Raw genomic sequence first — 21,979 nt, 5'->3', positions numbered from 1 at the left:
AACAAAAATTTAAAATTCCTGAAAACTTTAGCTGATTTCTCTGTGTTCTGATCTATGGTGAATTCACACTCCTGCTGCAGCTACTGCTGCAGGTTTGAGAAGAGCCATAGGTCCTTTTTCACTTATGAAGGGCTTGACACTTTCTGGAATTTATTTCCTTTAGGTTTCTTTGCATCATTAGCTTTCTGAAAGAGAGCGATTTTGTAACTTATGTAGCTTGTTCTGCTTGTTAGAGTGGGAGCAATGGTCTCTTGCAACTTTCTACATCTAAATTGAAATACATAAATTCTGGGTAAAGCTTTTAAAAATATTCACTTAAGATGCATGGAGGAAAAATCAGAGCTAAACTGAAGGAGATTGAGATACAAAAACCATTCAAAAGATCAACAAACCCAGTAGTTGGGTTTTTGAAAAAATTAGTAGGATAGATAGGCTGCTGGGTACACTAATAAAGAAGAAAAGAGAGAAGATTCAAAGAAACAGAATTAGAAACAACAGGATGTTACCTCTGACCTAGAGAAATACAAACAACCATCAAAGACTACTGTGAATGTGAACTAGAAAAACTAGAAGAGATGGATAAATTCTTGGACACACCCATTCTCCCAAGACTGAACCATGAAGAAATCGATTCCCTAAACAGACCAATAATGAGCTCCAAAATTGAATCAGTAATAAATAGCCAACCAACCAAAAAAAAAAAAAAAAAAAAAAAAGCCCAGAACCAGACAGAATCATAGCCAAATTCTACTAGACATACAAAGAAGAGCTGGTAGCATTCTACTGAAACTATTCCAAAAAAATCGAGGAGGAGAGACTTTTACACAACTCATTCTATGAGGCCAGCATCATCCTAACAAAACCTGGCAGAGAGACAACAAAAAAAGAAAACTTCAGGCCCATATTCTTGATGAACATTGATGCAAAAATCCTCAACAAAATACTTACAAACTGAATCCAGCAGTACATCAAAAAGCTTATCCACTATGATTAAGTAGCCTTTATCCCTAGGATGCAAGGTTGGTTCAACATATGCAAATCAATAAATGTGATTCATCACATAAAACAGAACTAAAGACCAAAACCACATGATTATCTCAATAGATTCAGAAAAGGCTTTTGATAAAATTCAAGACCCCTTCATGTTAAAAAACTCTCAATAAACTAAGTATTGAAGGAACATGCCTCAAAATAATAAAACCACCTGTGACAAACCCACAGCCAACATTATACTGAATGGGCAAAAGCTGGAAGCATTTGCCTTGAAAACTGGCACAAGACAAGGATGCCCTCTCTCACCACTCCTACTCAACACAGTATTGGAAGTCCTGGTCAGGGCAATTAGGCAAGAGAAATAGCAAGAGAGGAAGTCAAACTATCCCTATTTGCAGATGACATGATCCTATATCTATAAAACCGTATCGTCTTAGCCCTGAAGCTCCTTAAGCGGATAAACAATTTTAGCAAAGTCTCAGAATACAAAATTAATGTGCAAAATTGTTAACATTCCCATATATCAACAACAGTTAGGCGAGAGAGAGCCAAATCAGGAATGCAATTCCATTCGCAGTTGCCACAAAACAAACAAACATAGGTATACACCTACCCAGGGAGTTGAAAGATGTCTACAATGGGAATTACAAACCACTGCTCAAAAAAATTGGAGATGACACAAACAAATGGAAAAACATTCCATGCTCATGGATAGGAAGAATCCATATCATTTAAATGTCCATACTGCCCAAAACAATTTACAAATTCAATGTTATTCCTTTTAAACTACCAATGATATTGTTCACAGAACTAGAAAAAATGATTTTAAAATTTACGTGGAACCAAAAACAAGCTTGAATAGCCAAGGCAATACTAAACAAAAAGAACAAAGCTGGATGCATCACAGTTCCCAACCTCAAACTATATTACAGGGCTACAGTAATCAAAACAGTATGGTACTGGTACAAAAACAGACACATAGACCAATGGAACAGAATAAAGAGCCTGGAAATAAGGCCACATACGTATAACCATGTGATCTTTGACAAAGATGACAAAAACAAGCAATGGGAGAAAAAACTCCCTATTCAATAAATGGTGCTAGGATAACTGGCTAGCCATCTGCAGAAGATTGAAACTAGACCCCTTCCTTACACCATATACAAAAATTAACTCAAGATAGATTAAAGGCTTAAATGTAAAATCCAAAACTGTGGAAACCTTGGAAGACAACCTAGGCCATACCATTCTGGACATAGGAACTCACAAATATTTCATGATAAAGATGCCAAAGCAATCATAACAAAAGCAAAAATTGACAAATAGGATCTAATTAAACTTAAGAGCTTCTTCACAGTCAAAGAAATTATCAGCAAACAGACAACCTACCCAATAGGAGAAGATATTCGTAAACTATGCATCTGGCAAAGGTCTAATATCCAGCATCTATAAGGAACTTAAATTTACAATAAAAATGAACAAACCCATTAAAAACTGGGCAAAGGACATGAAAATACACTTTTCAAAAGAAGACATGCATGCAGTCAACCAGCATGTGAAAAAAAGCTCAACATCGCCAATCATTACAGAAATGCAAATCAAAACCACAATGGAGATATCGTCTTACTCCAGTCAGAATAGCTCTTATTAAAATGTCAAAAAATAACAGATGCTGTTGTGGTTGCAGAGAAAAGGGAATACTTACTGTTGGTGGGAGTGTGAATTAGTTCAACCCTTGTGAAAAGCAGTGTGGCAGTTCCTCAAAGAGCTAAAAACACAGCCATTGTTCAAGCCAGCAATCTCATTACTGGGTATGTATCCAAAGGAATATAAAGCATTCTACCATAAAGATACGTGCACATGTATGTTCACTGCATCACTATTCACAATAGCAAAGACATGGAATCAACCTAAATGCCCATCAAGGGTAGACTGGATAAAGAAAATGTAGTACACACATACCACAGAATACTATACAGCCATAAAGAATGAGATTATGTCCTTTTCAGGAACATAGATGGAGCTGAAGGCCATTGTCCTTAGCAAACTAATGCAGGAACAGAAAACCAAATACCGCATGTTCTCACTTACAAGTGGGAGCTAAATGATGAGAACACTTGGACATGAAGAGGGGAAGAACAGACACTGTGGTCTACTTGAGGGCGGAGGGTGGGAGGAGGAACAGGGGCAGAAAAAATACTAGGCTTAGCACCTGGGTGATGAAATAATCTGTAAAACAAATCCTGTGACACAAGTTTCCCTATGTAACAAACCTGCATACGTACCCTTGAATGTAAAATAAACTTAAAAAAAAAGAAAGTGCATGGAGAACATACTAATTTTGTCTTTTTTTTTTCTTTTTCTTTCTTTCTTTCTTTTTTTTTTTTTTGAGGTGGAGTCTTGCTGTGTCATCTAGGCTGGAATGCAGTGGCATGATCTTGGTTCTCTGCAACTTGCACCTCCTGGGTTCAAGTGATTCTCACGCCTCAGCCTCATGAGTAGCTGGGATTATAGGTGTGTGCCATCACACCCGGCTAATTTTTGTATTTTAGTAGAGATAGTGTTTTGCCATGTTGGCCAGGCTGGTCTTTAACTCCTGACCTCAAGTGATACTCCTGCCTCGGTCTCCCAAAGTGCTGGGATTACTCCCACCTCCATCTCACAAAGTGCTCTCCCAAAGGCGTGAGCCACTGTGCCTGGCTGGAAGATACTAATTTTCTTAATATGATTGTCCCTGTAGTTCTTTGTCCTGATAGAAGCGTTCAGTGTACCCCTTGTAGTATGTGAACTTATTGGTAATTTTTTGTAATATGGGAACTTACGAAATTCAGATGATATTCTTAGGTTGATGTTTACATCATCTAGATCAATTTTATTTGCTTCTTAATTCATTTTTTTTTTTCAGAGCAGCATTTCCTTAAAAATGTGAGTGGTTCAAGCTGCAAAATGTGAGTGGTTCTTCCTAAATTTAAGAGGTTTGGGAAACATCATTAATGCATTTAAAATTATAATGCCTACTACATGGTGGAAAACAGAGTTTGTTGACCCAGGAGCTTCAGAAAAGTATAGATATTGTAGTTTGCAGACTGGTTAAATCAAGTTATATGGCTGTTTGAATCATGAACTTTGGAGCTGTGGTAGTAGGGAAGTTGTGCTGTTTGAGGAACTCATATTTCAATATTGTACAGGGGACAGAAAGCTCTCTGGAGGATCGGTGCTTACTATAATAATTACAGTTAATTTTTATCATTAACTTCATTGGACAGTTTCAAAGGAGATTTTTATGCTACTTTTTATTGATTTGTACATTATTTTTAAAAGATTTCCGAAGACTGTTTCAGGGTTTGGGATTTATTCTAACTAAATCCTAAACTTTTATAAGTCCCTGTATTTCTCCATGCAATAGTTTCTTTGTTTTTTTTAAGGTGGTGATGTATCTCTTTGTTGCCCAGGCTGGACTCAAACTCCTGGGCTCAAGTGATCCTCCCACCTCAGCCTCCTGAGTGGCTGGGATTATAGGTGAATGCTGCTGAGCCTGGCTTGTATAATAGTTTCTTAGTATAGTATTTTCTGATTAGAACAATGTGACTCTTTCAGTATCTAAATATCTCAGACGGCAAAAGATTATTGGAGGTTAAGGGTCTGGGGCCACCTTTCTTGGGTGGAGCTAGTGAGTACTATAGACCAGGAAGACTTTAGCTGGGCCCTGGTAACACCTGGAACTTGTTAACTGAAAGTGGGTGCTCAATTGTATCCTGTTCTGTAATGTGGTCATCTTAAGTTACTTGCTGTAATTAGGATGAGAGGAAACGAGTTCTGGAGAGTTTTCTTCAAGGAGCAATATTCTGTTACAGAGATATAAGATTACTCAAATTCTGTGATTTTTATTCAGTTAGGAAAAAGTCAGTACCATTAGCCGAGTTAACGTTAAAGAGAAGAGAATTTCTTTGCTAAAAGATATGAAAGAATCCTTTTCCAAGGCAAGAATGGAAACTTTGGATATCAGATTTAGAAACTGACTAATTTGGTTCCTATTTCAGCCTCCACAGGAGGTCTTCTGGCCTGACCTTTTTTTTTTTTTTTTTTTTTTTTTGAGACAGAGTCTCACCCTCTCGCCAGGCTGGAGTGCAGTGGCGCAATCTCGGCTCACTGCAACCTCTGCCTCCCCCGTTCCAGCGATTCTCCTGCCTCAGCCTCCCAAGTAGCTGGGACTACAGGCGTGTGGCACGTGCCACTACACCTGGCTAATTTTTGTATTTTTAGTAGAGACAGGGCTTCACCATGTTTGGCCTGACTCTTTTAACTCACCTGTGGGGAAGTGTGGGCAGAATATATGCAGCTTGGCAGTGAGAGAGCTGGAGCTGAGTCAAGTGAGGATTGAATCCAGGCTCCTTCATTTCCTGACTGTTCCACCTTGGAGAAGCTACTTAATCTCCTTCAGACTCAGTTTCTCCATTACCAAAATGAAGCTAAGATTACTCCCAGCCTCACAGGATTACTGAAGCATGAATTGAGTTAATTTGTATGGCTGGTGAAAAAATGAATACTTTATCATCTTTGCTATGACTATTTATGATAGGAAAAGTAAGTTTGAATGGTGACCTTCATTATTCTCTCTCTGCCTTTCTTGATTTCACTGACCTTCTGGCAATGGGTAGTTATTTCAAGTTCATTCTTTCTTGTGTGCTTTCATTTACTATTTAGTCAATGGGCATCACACCTGTGTGCATCCTTATTGAATTAGACTCTTGAAAAATCAAAACTGTTTGTATTTCTTGCCACTGATAAAAGGACCATGTCAACTGATACGAAACATTCTCCTTACTTTAGATAAGCTTAGTATTGATGCAAGTAATTTCTTGCTTAAAATACTTTTTAATATTTTTCTTAAACATTTGTAATCTCTAAAAATATATAATGCTTTTAATGTGTGAATCCATATTCCCTCAGGTATGGGCATTTGACATTGAGAGGTTTTCATTTATTTGTGTCACATTGGAATAAAAAAGAATTAGAAACCAAGCATGGCCACATCTCATTTATTCTCAATTTATTAAATAGAACATAATAAGAAATCAATTGACATTATTTCCTGCTAATATTTTTTGACGGCTTTCCTAATTCAGCCCACAGAAGGGGAGATTTTAATGAAGTAACAGGAAATGGAAGAAATAGCCATGAAGCTCTCCCGTAAATGGTGTTTTAAATAATTTTGAGAAATGGAAAAGAATTCTTTGGATAAGAGGGGATTCCTTATTGATTGAAATTGCTTTTGTGTTGATTGAATCTGTCCTGTTGCTTTATGTATTGCTTTGATAAGGTCCTTTGCTGTGTTTCCTTCAACCCTGTCCTCCCCAGGGTCTCTCCCATACCAGTAAATGCACTGGTATTCATGCAGTTGCTCGGGCCCAAAACGTAGGCAGCAACCTTGATTTCTCTCTTCCGCTCACAATTCACAGTCAATCCATGAACAAATCCTGCCAGCAATAACTTCATAACGTAGGCAGATTCTGACTGCTCCTCACCACCTTACCCACAGCGCCATCATCTTTCACTTGTCTTATTTCAGTGGAAACCTAGGTGGCCCCTCCATAGCCAGTTCTCCACGAAGTAGCTGGAGTGAGCTTCACACCAACTCTGCTTACAAACTTTCAATGGCTGCCCATCAGACTAAGAATAAAATGAACTCTCCACTGCCATCACCCAGGCCATCCATGACCTACCCTCACCTAACAACCACTTCTCAAATGGCTCTTTTCCTCCCTTTTGCCACACACAGTCTCTTCTTCCTTTGGGTCGTACATACCCCTCTTTCACTCCAATTGTTGGTGCATTTGTCCATGGATCCTTCCTAGATATTCCCATGCATTGTACTCTCACTTCCTTAAAGTCTCTCCTGAAGTGATGTGTCTTCTAAGAAGCCTTTCCATTCATTTGTTTTATTTTTCTTCCTAGTACTTACCACCATCTGAACTTGCATTGTCTATTTAGTGGTTTATTCATCTTTGGCACATCCATTCCCTAGAATGCACACTCATTGAGGGCAAGGAACTGGCCTTTCCATTGTTATTCACCTAGCGCTGAGAACAGAGCCTGTCATAGAGTGGGTTCACAGTGACTGTCTCATGCAATAAGGATATTATTCCTTTTTGTCTAATGACAAGAGGTCAAAATATACAGATAATTTCAGGACATATGCATTAGTTTCCCAGTGGGACACTTGCCCTCAGTTGATTTTGGGATATATTGTTGAATATGTGTTTTGAAATTCAATTCCTGCCATTATTCTTTGACCAAAATGTACAATTTTACAGTTGACCTGCAGAGAGCAGCTCATTAGCAGTTTGCTGGTCCCCTAAGCTCCTGTATGCTCCGCCTCCCCAACTGCCCTGGTGCAGCCCTGGCTGAGCTGGAGGGTAATAGGAGCCTCCTCTTCCCCAGCAGGCATGGTCTGGAATTAGTTTTGCTGTCCTAAATTAGGTATCCTGGGATGAAGGGAGGCACCAGTTTCCCCGCTGAGATGCAGTATAACCTGTCTCAACAGTGTACATCCACTCTATACAATTAGATTCTATCCTCAGTCTTGATTTTTATTCCATTTTTTTATTAGGCCTGGGGCTGAAACCTAAATCCCACTGCATTTGGAAGAAGTCAATTATATCCTATTAGATGCTAACCTTTCTTCACAACCGTTTTTATTCCTACTCCGCCTCAAGCAGCATCCATCAGGGTCACCTTTAGACCAGTGACCAGCTACTATATGTCATCTCCCTAGAGTGAATCCTGTCACTGTTGCCTGGAGTCTACTTGCTGAGCCTCTTAGGGCCTTCAGACTACACCCCCCAATATTGGACCTAGTTCAGATTTCAATTTACCATGACCTTTTACATATTATGTGCACGTTCAAGCTTTAAGCTCTGCAAATAATTGCCCTAAACCAGATTAATTATCACACCCAGCCTAGGACAGTTTCATTTACATCCCCAAAATTGTTGGTTCTTGAGGACCTAAGGTTATTCAGATCCTGTGAAACAAGAAAACTATTGATGTTAGGGGATATTTGGGATTTTGCAGTAGTCGAGCAAATCTGCTGCATCTTTGTGGTTATGTAACAAAGCTCATAGACAAAGCTATATAGACAGACACTATACTTTTTTGATGGTTAATTTTCATAACCCAGGTCAGAAAAAAACTGCTTAAAATATTTTTTAATTATCATAGCTTTTCTTTTTCCTGTGGAAGGAAAGTTTCCTTGTTTATTTGCAGCTAATTTGCCTCATGAATATTCAGCTGTCGATGGAGCTGCAAGCCAATATCCATAGAAATGAACTCATTAGGAGCATTTTGTTGGCAGCTATTTTATTCGTGAAGTATGTAGAAGTATTTATGATATTTCATATTTTATTTTTTCTTGATTTTTGAAACATAAAAGGATTATTGATAATAATTATTATCCCAGGTTTTCACAGTTGAGCTTATTTAGTTTTTCTCATATTTCTTGAATTTGTAAGAAAATGCTTTCAGATATTTGACCACTTACACAGATTTTTACAAAGTAAATTATGAATAAAAAGTCATGAATGACTTAAAAGCAGTTCAAAAATGTTTTACATATTTATACATATGCAATACTTGTTCCTCCTAGTTGGTGATTGTCATTGATATAGCTTGCTATGTGGATGATGTAAAAAAGAATGGTTCTCCTTTTTGAAGGTCTTCAGAAGTTTTGCTATTATTTAATGAAAACAGCATTGAAGAAGTATATTTGGTTATAAGAAATAGAAAAAAATAGTAATAACAGCAAACATAGACATTGACACTCGATGTACCAGTTACTTTTTTTTTATTTTTGAGATGGAGTCTCGCTTTGTTGCCCAGGCTGGAGTGCAGTGGCACCATCTTGGCTCACTGCAAGCTCCACCTCCTAGGTTCACACCATTCTCCTGCCTCAGCCTCCTGAGTAGCTGGGACTACAGGTGCCCGCCACCATGCCTGGCTCATTTTTTGTATTTTTAGTAGAGACAGGGTTTCACCGTGTTAGCCAAGATGGTCTCGATCTCCTGACCTCATTATCTGCCCACCTCGGCCTCCCAAAGTGCTGGGATTACAGGCATGAGCCACTGCACCCGGCCGTCAGTTACTTCACGTATATTAATTTGTTTAATGCTTATAGCAAGTCTATAGGAGTAGATACCATATTACTCTTATCTTACAAATATGGAAGCTCTGCCTCAGAGAGGTAAAGTTACTTGTATGGTCACACATCTAGTAGCTGGCAGAGTTGGGATTCAAATCCAGGCAGAGTGGCTCCAGAAAGCTGTTCACCACTTCATGTTGCTGACTTCTGTCATATTTTGGTAAAGACTAGAAACTGGACTGCCTGTTGTCCCAAAACCTGGCATTCTTTCCCCACTGATTTGAAGTGCCACCTGTTTCAAATAGTAAATTCTAAATACTCAGGATATTTTCTGGACTGTTCCTGTGCCATTGATCTATTAATACTTGTCCGTATCAGCCCAGCACTAACCGTTTTAGTTACTTTATACTAATTCCCTTTAGGAATAGAGTATGAGTCAAATGGAAAAGAAAAGGAAACAAATTGCAGGCTAAGCAAGGGGTGATATGTTGAATGAAGAGGGTAAAGACAATATTTGGTCATGAGAGAAGGAGAGAATATGGTGAATCAGAAAGGGCCATAGGATACTGACATGTATTTTAAGTCATGTGTGTTTTAAGGATGATGGTGGACAATTTTAGAAGTCAGTTTTAAAGAAAAGGTAAAGTAAGTGCCTAAGTTTCTGTGGTAAAAAAGTTGGAGACAAGTTAATATGGTTTGGCTGTGTCCCCACTCAAACCTCATCTTGAATTGTAGCTCACGTAATCCCCATGTGTCATGGGGGGGACCTGGTGGGAGGTGATAGAATCATGGGGGCATGTCTTTTCTGTACTGTTGTTGTGATAGTGAATAAATCTCATGAGATCTGATGGTTTTATAAAGGAGAATTCCCCTGCACATGCTGTCTTGCCTGCCGCCATGTAAGATGTGTCTTTGCTTCTCCTTCGCCTTCTGCCATGATTGTGAGCCCTCCCCAGCCATGTGGAACTGTGAATCCATTAAACCTCTTTTTCTTTGTAAATTACCATTTCTCGAGTATGTGTTTATAGCAGTATGAAAACGGACTGACACGCAAAATAAATGTGTTTAAAGAATAAAACAAGTTCATGTTAATTGAAATAAATATTATGAAACTAATTTATAAATCTTTCTTTTATACCTCATGGGTTGCACAGTGAGTTAGATCAGGGTGTGAGATGAAGGAGGGGAGTAGCCGTCAGGCAGCGACAGATCTTCAGGTTGGGATCCTCCTTCATTTCTCTGGGTTTTCCAGCACTAAATACATTTCCTTCTATACTGCTTACATATCCTTTTCATGGGAACTACATTCTTGAATAATGACTAAAACAGGAATAGTGTTCTGCACTTTAAATTCGGGAAATGACCAGTTTCCTGTGCCAGAGAAAAATATGTGCTTGAGAATATTATCTATACAATGTACTTTGTACTTCCCACTTACCCTTTTCTTTCATTGTGCTGCGTTGTTCAAGTGATCTGATATCAACGTAAATTCCTGACCAGCACAATATGAAGTATTATTATGTGGGAGACATAACAGTCTACTGGCATCTCTATATAAGTATTTGTATAATATTAAAAATAAGGCAATTTAATAGAGACATTAAGAAAAAAGTTGACAAATATGTTCATGTAAGCTTCTGAACTGCATTTAGAAATCCATTTTATTTCGTGTTTTTCACCAGCTGACACCATGAAACATACTTTTATATGAAATGATACCAGAAAAATGGTGGGATATTTGAAATGTCTTTCTTTGTTATAATTCTGAACCTCATTAAAAGTTTATTTCCATCTGACATTAAGTTTCTTTACAAATATAATGACTTATGATACATAAATACATTTTAATTTAAATTTTATAAACCGGTCTTATGAATTATTTTTGTTTAAGTGTTCCATTGGTGCTGTAAAGAGTTGGTAGCACCTAGAAGAAGGCAGCTTCCAGAGGAACAGTCTTCTTTTCTGAACCTGGCTTTTCTGTAGAGGTCTTGTCAGATCAGCCTGTCATTTTACTTCCAGCCTGTGTGCTTCTGGTCCATGCCCTGATCTTGTGACATCTCATTGAAATTAAAGCTGTGGTCTGACCAAACTTCACTTGCATTGTTCCATTTTTATTAATACCTCGTGCTCTAAGTTCTTTCAAGGATTGAGGACATAGACAACAATCCCTATTAGCACCTTAGAGTTTGATCCTCAATAAACTTTTTCTATCTTCTACTCTTTGTGAATCTCCAAATTTCTGCAATGGGTGGAAGATGAATGTATGATTAGAGAGATTGACATGTATACCAAACCACTGGGAGCTAGCCTGGGATCCTGAGCAGAAAAGATCCACTACATTGTGGAAGATCCAATAGTTTAAAAATAAACAGAATTTTTGCCTCGATACCTTGAATTATAATACTTGTTCTGATATCAAGGACTTCTCCAGAAAGTAGAGTCTGTTGGATTGATTTACTGCTAATATAGGAGCAGAGAGGAGGAGAAAGGGCCCTTAACTTACCCTTTAGTTCTGTTCTCTCTAGTGTTAGTAGTAATCATAACCACAGTAGAAGTAATGGGACTAGGCTGTGGATGTAGTAATAGTGGATAGTGATAATAGGCACAGTGGCAGAGATATCAGATAACATTTATTGGGCCCTATTTGTGTGCTAGCACTTTGCAAAGGGCTATCATTACCTGCATGTAATCTTCTCCACCTCTCTGTGAGGCACATGTGATTATTAACCTGATTTAATGGGTGAGGAAACTGAGACTTAAAAGCAGCTGGCCTCTCATAAATGCTCACCACAGAGCTGAACTCCACCCTGAGGAGACATCCTGTATCTGTATGTGTTTGAGTGCGTATTTCTAGGTGTGTAGGGGAAGAAGGTGGTGGGTTAATTTTGAAGGCTTCCAAACAGCCCACTATAAACATCATACATTTCCTAATCTTCGTTCTTTTTGAAACTGATTTCTCCCTAGGGTTTGGTGTATCCCTGACCATTCAGGAAAGAGACATCAATGACCCAAAACAATACAAGGAACACAAGATCTTCATGAATCAAATGATACTTGGAATGAATACACCAGTAAGAATTTATTGCCAGAAAGTTACTTTATTAAAACAAATTTTAAATAAAGAACATGGAGTTGTTTCAATCCTTGAGAAAACTAGCTGTATACATGCCTGCCAGAGCTATCTCTAACAAAAGATATCACTTCTAAGAGTAAATATCTCGCTTAATTTTAGATTCCTTGGGGAACTAAGAGTTAAGTAAAACATGCACCAATTTTCTTAGGTTTATTTTTAAGTATTTTTGTTTTAGCTTTTTTTTTCTCTGATCATGGGAGTACATTTTCACCCAAACACTTCAAGATCAAATGCTATTTTAAAACTTAGAACTCTGGAATGATCAGTATTAAAAAGTTATGAGTCAAAAGGACCTTGACAAAACCTTAAGACTGTGGCTGGAAATGGAAATGGCTACGGCTACAAAGATTCCCAAGTCAAAAAAAATGAGTAAAATGGGCTTTGTATTAAAAAAAAACAACAACATTACTATTAGAATACATGGCAATTAACATTCAGCTTTGGTGTACATGATGATAGGGAGTAGTGGTGACTGTGGCAAAATGAAGGGAACATATGGCTTCTTCAGCTCTAACTTACTATTATTCAGGTAGATAGGCCCTGTGTTAATTTTCTCCAAGTGTTTGAAAAGAGGCTGTAATTATTGACTTTTTTATGAATACTCTTATTTTTTTAAATGTTAGCAATTGAATCAATGTTTTAACCACATAGTGCTGTGTTAAAACCTACCTCCACTGTTTTTGACCTCTGCTTTAGACCAACTCATTGCCTTAGACCAATGGAAGCTAAATATCCTGTTAAAATAATAATTTTATAGGCTGAGCTGTGAGATGAGTTTGTGGGAATCAAGACTGCAGAAACAAACTAGAAGTTAAATGCAACAAAAAAATTAAACATTTAAGAAATTAACAAAAAACACACTTAAGAAAAGATGGCATTTATTATAGTGTTTCACTGCAGTCATCTCAATAAATTTTGTAACTTCCACCTTTAATTTTAGTAATTTTATGCATAATTGTAATTCTATCAGTAATGGTCCTGATTTCTGCTTCATCTTCTGACCAGTTTTACTCTTGACTTTCCTGTCACCCAAGTATTAAATATCTTCAAAACTCTGTGCCTTGTATGTAACGTACCAATCGTATGCTGACAAATGATGAATTCTTTCCCCTGAAAATTCCTGAAGAACGCAGTTCTTTCATATTTATTTTTTGTTATATTGAGGTCAAATAGAATACACTATAACAATGTGGTAATTATCTTCACATCTTGCTCTCACATCTTGGTCAAGTTCCAGCCAAGGGGGGTTTTTATTTTTATTTTTTGATTTGGATGGTATAATGAAAAATTATCTTCACCTAAGCTCTGAGATGATAGTTATGTTCATTTTGAATTAATAATTGGTCTGAAAAAGAGTAAAGCATCTTTTGGTGGGAAATTAGACAGATATTAAAAGACTCTCAATAACTGACACAAAAAATTCTTTTGTTTCTGAATCACAAGGAAACAGCAACAATCAAGAGGCTTTCACTGAGGATTTAGACATGCTGTTTGGGAATCACTGCAATCTCTTTAGGCATTTATTTGAGTAATCCAGGTGTGGGATATTTTAATGATTTGTAGAGTGATAAATGCCCACGAGGCTGAGTCTTAGATACTACTGGACTACTAACAAATGACTTATTATTCTGTCAGTTTTTGGAGTTTTGTGTGGATTGAATGTTGTCATGGAAGTTTAGGAAAAACGACGATCTATTTCAAGGATGAAAAGATGCTGCTCATATTCTGTAGGAATAAAGTAACATCATTTTATAATTATTGTTCATTGCATCCGAGTGGGAAAGAGATTACTAAACATCCTGTGAGCACCGGACAGTCCTTCACTACAAAGGTTTATTTTAAACAAAGGTTTAATCCAGCTCCAAATGTCAATAATGTCAAGACTGATAAACCGTGTCATATGGTGATAGAAGAGGAAAAGAGTATGTGCTATCCTATATTCCAAGTGCTAATGAATATTTGGGAAGCTCATACACGAGGGAAATTAATGCAGTGCAGTCTGGTGGTCTTCATAAATGAAAACCATTGAGTTAAGAACAAAAGTCGTCAGTCTTTGCAGAAGTTTATTGAGCACTTACCAAGTGCCAGATATTGCTGTAGATGCTGGGGATATCCCAGTGAACAAAGCAGGTAGGCTCTGCATTCATGAAGCTCCCATCCAAATGTGGGAGACGGACAGTAAACAAATAGATAAAATGATTCTGTCCTCATGCCTTTTGTCTTCCCCATCTCCACACTGTCTCCAATGGACTGGGGCTGGTCATTTTTTTCTCTCTATATATACTTTCCCTAAGTTACGTCTTTGTGCCAGTGACAATCAACTTTTTACTGTAAGCCCTGATCCCTCCCTTAGAACCTCAGATTGGAATGGCTAACTCCCTGCTCATGATTTCCACACTGGTGCCCAATAGAAATCTGAGACCCAACAGGTCCAGAACAAACTCTGATTCTCCCACCCCAAAACCTTCTTCACTTTCAGTCTTCTCCATTCCAGTGATGCCACTACCAACCAGGTGTTCATGCAAACCCAAATGACAAACTTCTTTCATTTATTAGGACCAAACAAAGCCCTTATCTTCCAAAAAATTGTGATGTGATATTATTGTTTTAAGTTAAAGGGTAAAAGGAAAATATTTACCCTTATTTTTTTTCTCATTTATTTTCATGAAATTAGTACAGTCTTTTTTCCTGCAACAGTGGAGTCCGTCTTAAATTTTTCCTATTTCGCCTTTATATATACAATTTACCTATCTGTATCCGTATTAAATAGCCAAATCTTTAAGGTGACAGGGTGCTGCTAAATAGTCTACATTCAGAATTTTGAATGTAGAATATTTGTTGGAGTAATAAGGTTTAGTGCTGTATGATACGAAATTCAGATTGGCATCGGGTATCTAGAATTAAAAGTATAAATTGTTAAAATCTGCGGGACTTTTGAGAATGATCTACTATGTGTGCCTGGACTGATGAAAAGAGTGGGAAGGGCAAAAATATGTTTGAAGAGATCATTTTATATGTTGAAATTATAAAATAAGAAAATGCATTCTGAGAGTGAAGCCCATGGTGAGCTTTGCTTTACTTTTGAACTAGCAACAGCACAAATGGGCAGACACGGATAAAGGAGATTGCTGTCATCTTCTTATTTCATCTTAATGAGTTTCTTCCTTTTGATTCTTGATAGCAAATTTGTGACATTTTTAGCTTTATTAAACTTTAATTAGTGGATAATATTTATCATATGCATTTACCAAAAATACAAGATAATATGGAGCAAGTTAAAGAGAAAATAAAGAGTACTCTGGGAAAAAGCCCATTCCTAGAGTGATATCTAGGAATATTTTTTGTGGAGCCATTGTTAGGGGAACGCTGGTGAGTGGAGCACATGTTCACACACATGCAAGCTGAAAGATCCTCGGGGTGCGGGGGGGGCGGCATTTGCGAGAGCCTCACTTCCTCTGAATGCAACTTAGCCTGTCTTTGACTCACCTGTGTAGTGTCTGCATCTCCCTACCCTTCAGAGATTATTGCGACCTGTTATATGCAGCCTTGATTGTGATTTTCATGGGTGGGAGGCGCGTCCTCTGCGGGGTGCCAGCATCCCCAAGTGGTTGGGTGAGAGGGTGTTGTATAGAAACAACCACTGTTTAACACTGAATTGAAAGTCAAAGTGAAATAAGTAAACTCGATTTTCCTGTTAAGACTCATTTATTTCTCAAAGTCTGCTTTTTGTTTTAGTCTTCGAAAGAATAAATATAAAGAATTGTTCATCAGAAGATGATCTCTGGACCAACTACATCAGAATCACATAGAGGTCCTGCTCAAAATGTAGATTTCTGGGTCCTAAATTAATCTGCTGAGTCAGACCTCTGGGGATAGGAATCTGCATTTCGAAGTAACTCTCCAAGTCTTAAACACAAGAAAAAGTTTGAAACCCACTAGCATAAAAAAGCTATTTTCCACTGCTTGATTTCAAATATATGTGTGTCAAGATGAAGATTATCTGATTCTGATGAAATTTTGGACAAGTGGGAATGAATGCAGAGATAAAACAATGTGTAGAATCCTTCATGTATTTTTGTGACTAGGCTACTAATGCTTCCTTGATTGATATAAGAAGGATTACATATGACAACAGAGTCTGATAGGACACTATAGATGCTGGTTGTTAAAGGATGATTTTGAAATTACCTATTTATTCCTAGCTTTAGGAAGGAAGATTTAAACCTCTCTTAAAAAATGTCAAATTGTTTTCACGATTTTGCGTTCTCAGCAAACATCTAAAATCTGCCTTCACTGTTGTATAAAATGAGGACCTTGGGAAAAAGAAATGCTTGGTCAGAAATGCTAACAAGTTCCAGATTTCCTTTCATATACAATTAAACAAAAAGTTCCATATTGTCACGGAGGATAAGAAGATAAAAAGTCAGATAAAGACATGGTTTACTTTCTTAGTTTGTATGTTCCATTCTAACTCATATTTTGATGCATTGTTACTACTTCCTCACTTTAATTTATCCATTTCAGAATGTGACTGAGTTCAGTTTATGAAGAAAAGGTTTATAAATGTAGAGGTGAAGTTTAAGCTTTGCTTGCACGAGAGGTTACCTGTTTACTATGTGGTCAATATGAAATGTAAACTATGTAAACTAGGCAAATAAACCACCATGTTATTTTAAGAGTAAATGGAATGAGATAAAGAACATTTTTGCGATGAGTATGTGGAAAATATTCAAGAAAAACAAAACTAAAGCAAAAAATTAAACAGAATAATACTAATGAGTACTTAGAAAATTCTAATTTTTTTCACCAATTATCCTTAACTTTAGATAAGAGTTCAAAAATTATATCACTTGTTCCCAATAGACAAATTAGATTGATATCCAATACATGTTCATTTTATTTATTTCAGCTGATGTTGAAGAGTTGAGGCTATTCCTTCTGATCGGACATTGTAGTTACAGAATCTGAAACATGAACTGGTTGAATCAGGAATAAATGTGGTTCTGAAGGTCATGCTAGGAGTGAGATCTTGTGGCTCATTAGTTTTATTTTAAATAGTCTTGTTCCTCTTTTGATATAAGTTATAACATGCTTATAGCTAAATATTACAAAAATTAGAAAGTGTACAAAGGTCAATTTCCTATTACCTAAAAGGAACTACCCATTGCGTTTTGGTAAATGCCGCCTACTTTTTTCTCAACATTAGCACACACCGATATTATCCATTTGTATATCTGTATATATTCTTTGCATCTGCATATATGTATGTATGTAGCAAGTATGCCACTTAATAAATTTTTTCACCAGACAATATTTTATAGACATCTCGTATACACATGTATGTGTATATATAGTTTTCATCACATTCCATTTATGATTGCACTTTTGCTATAGTAGTCTATAATTTGAATATATCATAATATGCTTAGTGATTCTTTCATTGATGGTCATTTAGATTGTTTCCAATTTTTCCATTTTGGTAATCAATACAATGAATCCCCTTGTTTGAATATTTTTCTTAGAATAAAGTCCTAGAAGTAGTATTTCTGGGTTCAAGAAAATGCCCATTTATTTTTATTTTTATCTTTTGAGATAGGATCTTACTCTGTCACCCAGACTGGAGTATAGTGGTGCGTGTGACTATGGCTCCCTGCAGCCTCAAACTTCTGGGCTCAAGTGATCCTCCCACCTCAGCCTCTTAAGTAACTAGGACTACAGGTGTGTGCCACCACGCCCAGCAAACTTTAAAAATCTTTGTAAAGACAAGGTCTTGCTATGTTGCCGAGGCTGAGCTCAAACTCCTGGCCTTAAGGGATCCTGCCTGGGACTCCCAAAGCGCTAGGAGTATAGACATGAGCCACCATACTAGATGGAAATACCCATTTAAAAATTTGAGATATATTGTCAATTTGCCCTCTGAAATGTTGTACCATTTTATACTCTTATTAGCCATGTCCTGAGGGTGATAATGGATGGTGTCTTGAGGACATAAACGAAATTTGCTAGATGGAAATTCTCTTCTCCTTTTTCTCCCCTAAACTTTCTTTTTCAAGGCTCAATATAATGAAATTATTCTACTCTTTTTTCCTTTGTGAAAATAATAGCCTGTTTAGCCATTGGTCAAAACTTAATGACCACTGAGAAGAGTCCAAATCTTTGAATTACTAAAGGGCTTATTTGCCTACCATAGAGGTATGGAGAGCCCGGACCTGAACCCAGAAATTTAAATTCTGGCTTCTTAAAAGGCTGGGGGTGGGCGATAGAGGGGAAAGAAAATTCTTTCATTCCTTCTTGAAATGTCTTCCTGGGACATAGTGGCAGGGATAGCTATCTATCTGTCTGTCTATCTATCTATCTATCTATCTATCTATCTATCTATCTATCTATCATCTATTTTATCAATCACTCAACCTACCTACCTATCTTCTATCTATTTATCTATCTCTAATTTCGAAGAGGATCACTTCAGAATCTCTGGCCCTTTTGTTGTTTTATTAGAAATGCCATTTTCCATTAAATTTTGGTCTTGTGCTTTGCAAGTCTTAGAAGTTTAGGAAACATCTGACTCTAAATGCTTACTTCACAACTTTGAGATCCTGGTGGATAAATTTAACGTACATATACTTGATGATTTCTGGCTCTACCCCAACATGGTAATGGAAGTATAATTCCCAGAGAGGAACAGCAATGCACAAGGGTTTCTGTGTTACAACAAAACTATTATACTCAACAAATGGAGTTTTACACTTTGGTTTGTTGTAAAGAAATTAGTTTAATTCTACTCAACACCCAGTCATTTTATTAACCTAATGTTACCTTCATAATGTCTTCTTGTTTCATGCAGGCATTCTTACACAGAATGAACCAGTGTGCAGCATCAAAAGTTGACAAAAATGTGACAGAAGAAACAGTGAAGGTGAGGAGGTACAACTGGCCTTCAACCTCAGCATGAGTTTCCTATAGATAAATTTTGCTGGTGCCATGGTACTTCACAGCCCTTCAGTTGATCGGCAGTTCCACTACAAGTTGCTGTTCCAGTCAGTTGTATTGGTAATAATTTTAAAAAGGAGAAATAGGGCTTAGGAAAAGAGATGGAAGATTAGGAGAATGGCAGAGAAGTCATAGAGTTGTCTTTTTTTTTTCAACCAAGGCCTTGGGAACATTTGAACAGAGGAAGAAAAATAAATTGGAGGTGTGGTGGCTTATGCCTGTAATCCCAGCACTTTGGGAGGCTGAGGTGGGAGGATCACCCAAGGTGAGGAGTTCGAGACCAGCCTGACCAACATGGAGAAACCCCATCTCTACTAAAAATACAAAATTAGCCAGCCATGGTGGCACATGCATGTAATCCTAGCTACTCTGGAGGCTGAGGCAGGAGAATTGCTTGAACCCAGGAAGCAGAGGTGTTGGTGAGCTGAGATGGCGCCGTTGCACTCCAGCCTGGGCAACAGGAGTGAGACTCTGTCTCAAAATAAATAAATAAATAAATAAAATGAATTGGAGGCTAAGAACCTCAATGTTTTGGAGAAGGAGGGAGCTGAGCCGTATAAGAGGATTGTTAGAGGTGGCTCAGGGAGGCAGGGTGTGGGCAAACGTGACTTCCAGTCTCTGTGATCACTGAAGAACCAAATATTTCAATGGTTCACTCCACATAATATCCTTAATTCAGAAACAGACATATAATCGTTTCTTTTAAACTGCAAGGAAGGAAAACTGTGAACAGTCTTGAAAAAAAGGATGGTAAATGAAAATTAATTATACTATAATGATTAGTCATTTAAATTGTACTATTCCTGATATTTATGATGCTAACTTACTGTTTTATTTTGCTGGAAATATAAAACATTCTAAGGATTTTTAAAGGTTCTTCTGACTCTATTTCCCCATGAGTAAAATAACTAACTTTAAAATTTTCCTCCCAGGAGAGTATTTTAGTTAGCTTGCTTTTGGTTGTAAGCTAAAGAATCCTCTTACTGAAATTGAATTGAAGACACTTTGGCTCACATATCAGGGACTCCAGACAGAGGAGAAGGTTTAGCACCTGTGACCCAGAGAGGCCAGCAAGGTCGCTACATCCTCTCCAGCTAATCACTGCCACCCAGGTTATCAGCTTTGTGCTCAAGCTGGCTCTTCTTGTAGCTGCAGAGCTGTCCCAGCTTTTACTTCTACATGTGGCACCTTCCAGAGGGAAAAGAGGACTGTCCGTTCTGGTATGCCCTTCTTAGGAGCATAGATGCCCTTTCCAGAAAAGCCTGCCAGCAACTCTGCTGGTTTCCATGCAGCCCAGCTTTGAGAAGGGAGTGGGATACCTGGCTTGGATTGGGCAACCGAGGCCTTGCCCTGAGAGCCAGCCATGGGCTTCTGGTTCCCAGAGTTGTGTCGGCGGCATGGAGGGGAAGTCCAGACAAAATTGAGGCTCTGCCGGCAAGGTGGGAGGAAGGCATGGATGTGTGGTTTTCAGGTTGGAGAGAGAATACTATGCTATCATAGACTTAAAAAAATTGCTTCACTACTGAGCTTACTTATACATTTGTTTATTTACAGATGTTGTTCTCAAACATTGAAGACATCCTTGCAGTACATAAAGAATTCTTAAAAGTTGTGGAAGAATGCTTACACCCCGAACCTAATGCTCAACAAGAAGTGGGAACCTGCTTTCTTCACTTTGTAGGATAAATTTCTTTTTATTTTAAAAGTTCTTTTCCCCTAGATTTTGAGATTTAGCTCTTGGCATAGTGGTATGTGTGAATTCAGTATTAGAAGTAAAATCTGACACCAAAAGTTTAAGGTCTTTTAAGGCCAATGAGATCTTCCACTTAGAGCCAGAAAAGGGGAGAGTGCCTCACATCATCCATTTTACTGAAGAATAAACAGCCTTTTCTTTTCCCCGACAAGTTAGTTCTTCGCATCCTCTGTAGCTTTGAATTCTAATGAATATTCAGGCTGTTCATAATGAATGAATTTTTATGTTTCTCTCAAACATAGAGCATTTTTCTTTTGAGACAGAAAATCCTCATTCCTATAATGGCACGATGAGCCTTTTATTAGTCAGAATGTTCCCTTGTTAATCAACTTGTGACAAACCTGGAGTTGAATAAACCCAGTAGCAGGAATTTTCCCCAAGGATGGTTTCTCAGAAGATTGTACTGAGCAGTGCAGATGCAATAACCAGCCAGTACTCAGTTGTTTCAAATTACACATCCTGTGCCTGTATGATCATTTTCATCTCTTTATAAATGATGCCTGAAATTATTTATGCAATTAATTTGCAAAATAAAAAGACAACTGTGTAATGAAAATTGTTTTCAGAACTAAAGGGCATTCACACCAAAAAAAAAAAAAAAGAATGCTGCTATGTATACCGTTACGCTGATGCTAATTTTGAGAATACCAATATGAATCCATGTATTTATCAAAATGCTAGACAAATAATGTTTTGTTTAAAAATGTGTAAGCGTATTTAGTGATAGAAATCAAATTTTGTATATTTTTAATTTTCCATCTAGTCTTTTAGAAAGGTTTTGATAGTAGTTTCAAAATCTGTCTTTATGTAGTGAGCAGACTCTGTGTTCTTTTTATAGTCAGAAAATATTTCATAAAAATAATTATATTAAAAGGAGAGTCTCATTGGGTATAGGAAGATCAAGCTGTGTTTTTCTTGGGCACAGCTGGAAGCCACGGGTGTTTGTGTCCACTCACTTAAGCCTGCTTTATTT

The 21,979-nt window shown here is 37.5% G+C and overlaps 1 protein-coding gene across 2 annotated transcripts in view; it reads left to right on the top strand.

The window, feature by feature from the left end:
• Positions 1-21,979, top strand: part of PREX2 (phosphatidylinositol-3,4,5-trisphosphate dependent Rac exchange factor 2) — a 285,220-nt gene that overhangs the window by 46,708 nt on the left and 216,533 nt on the right. For both annotated transcript variants that reach the window (XM_019032811.4, XM_019032810.4), the window contains exons 2-3: positions 19,108-19,179; positions 20,808-20,930. In XM_019032811.4, coding sequence (XP_018888356.4) covers positions 19,108-19,179; positions 20,808-20,930 — 195 coding nt within the window. The remainder of the gene's footprint in view (positions 1-19,107; positions 19,180-20,807; positions 20,931-21,979) is intronic.

This window comes from Gorilla gorilla, chromosome 7 (assembly GCF_029281585.2).
Source record: "Gorilla gorilla gorilla isolate KB3781 chromosome 7, NHGRI_mGorGor1-v2.1_pri, whole genome shotgun sequence".
NCBI lineage: Eukaryota > Metazoa > Chordata > Mammalia > Primates > Hominidae > Gorilla > Gorilla gorilla.
The sequence above is the reverse complement of the archived record's forward strand: the minus strand, read 5'-3'. Positions and strand labels throughout refer to the sequence as shown.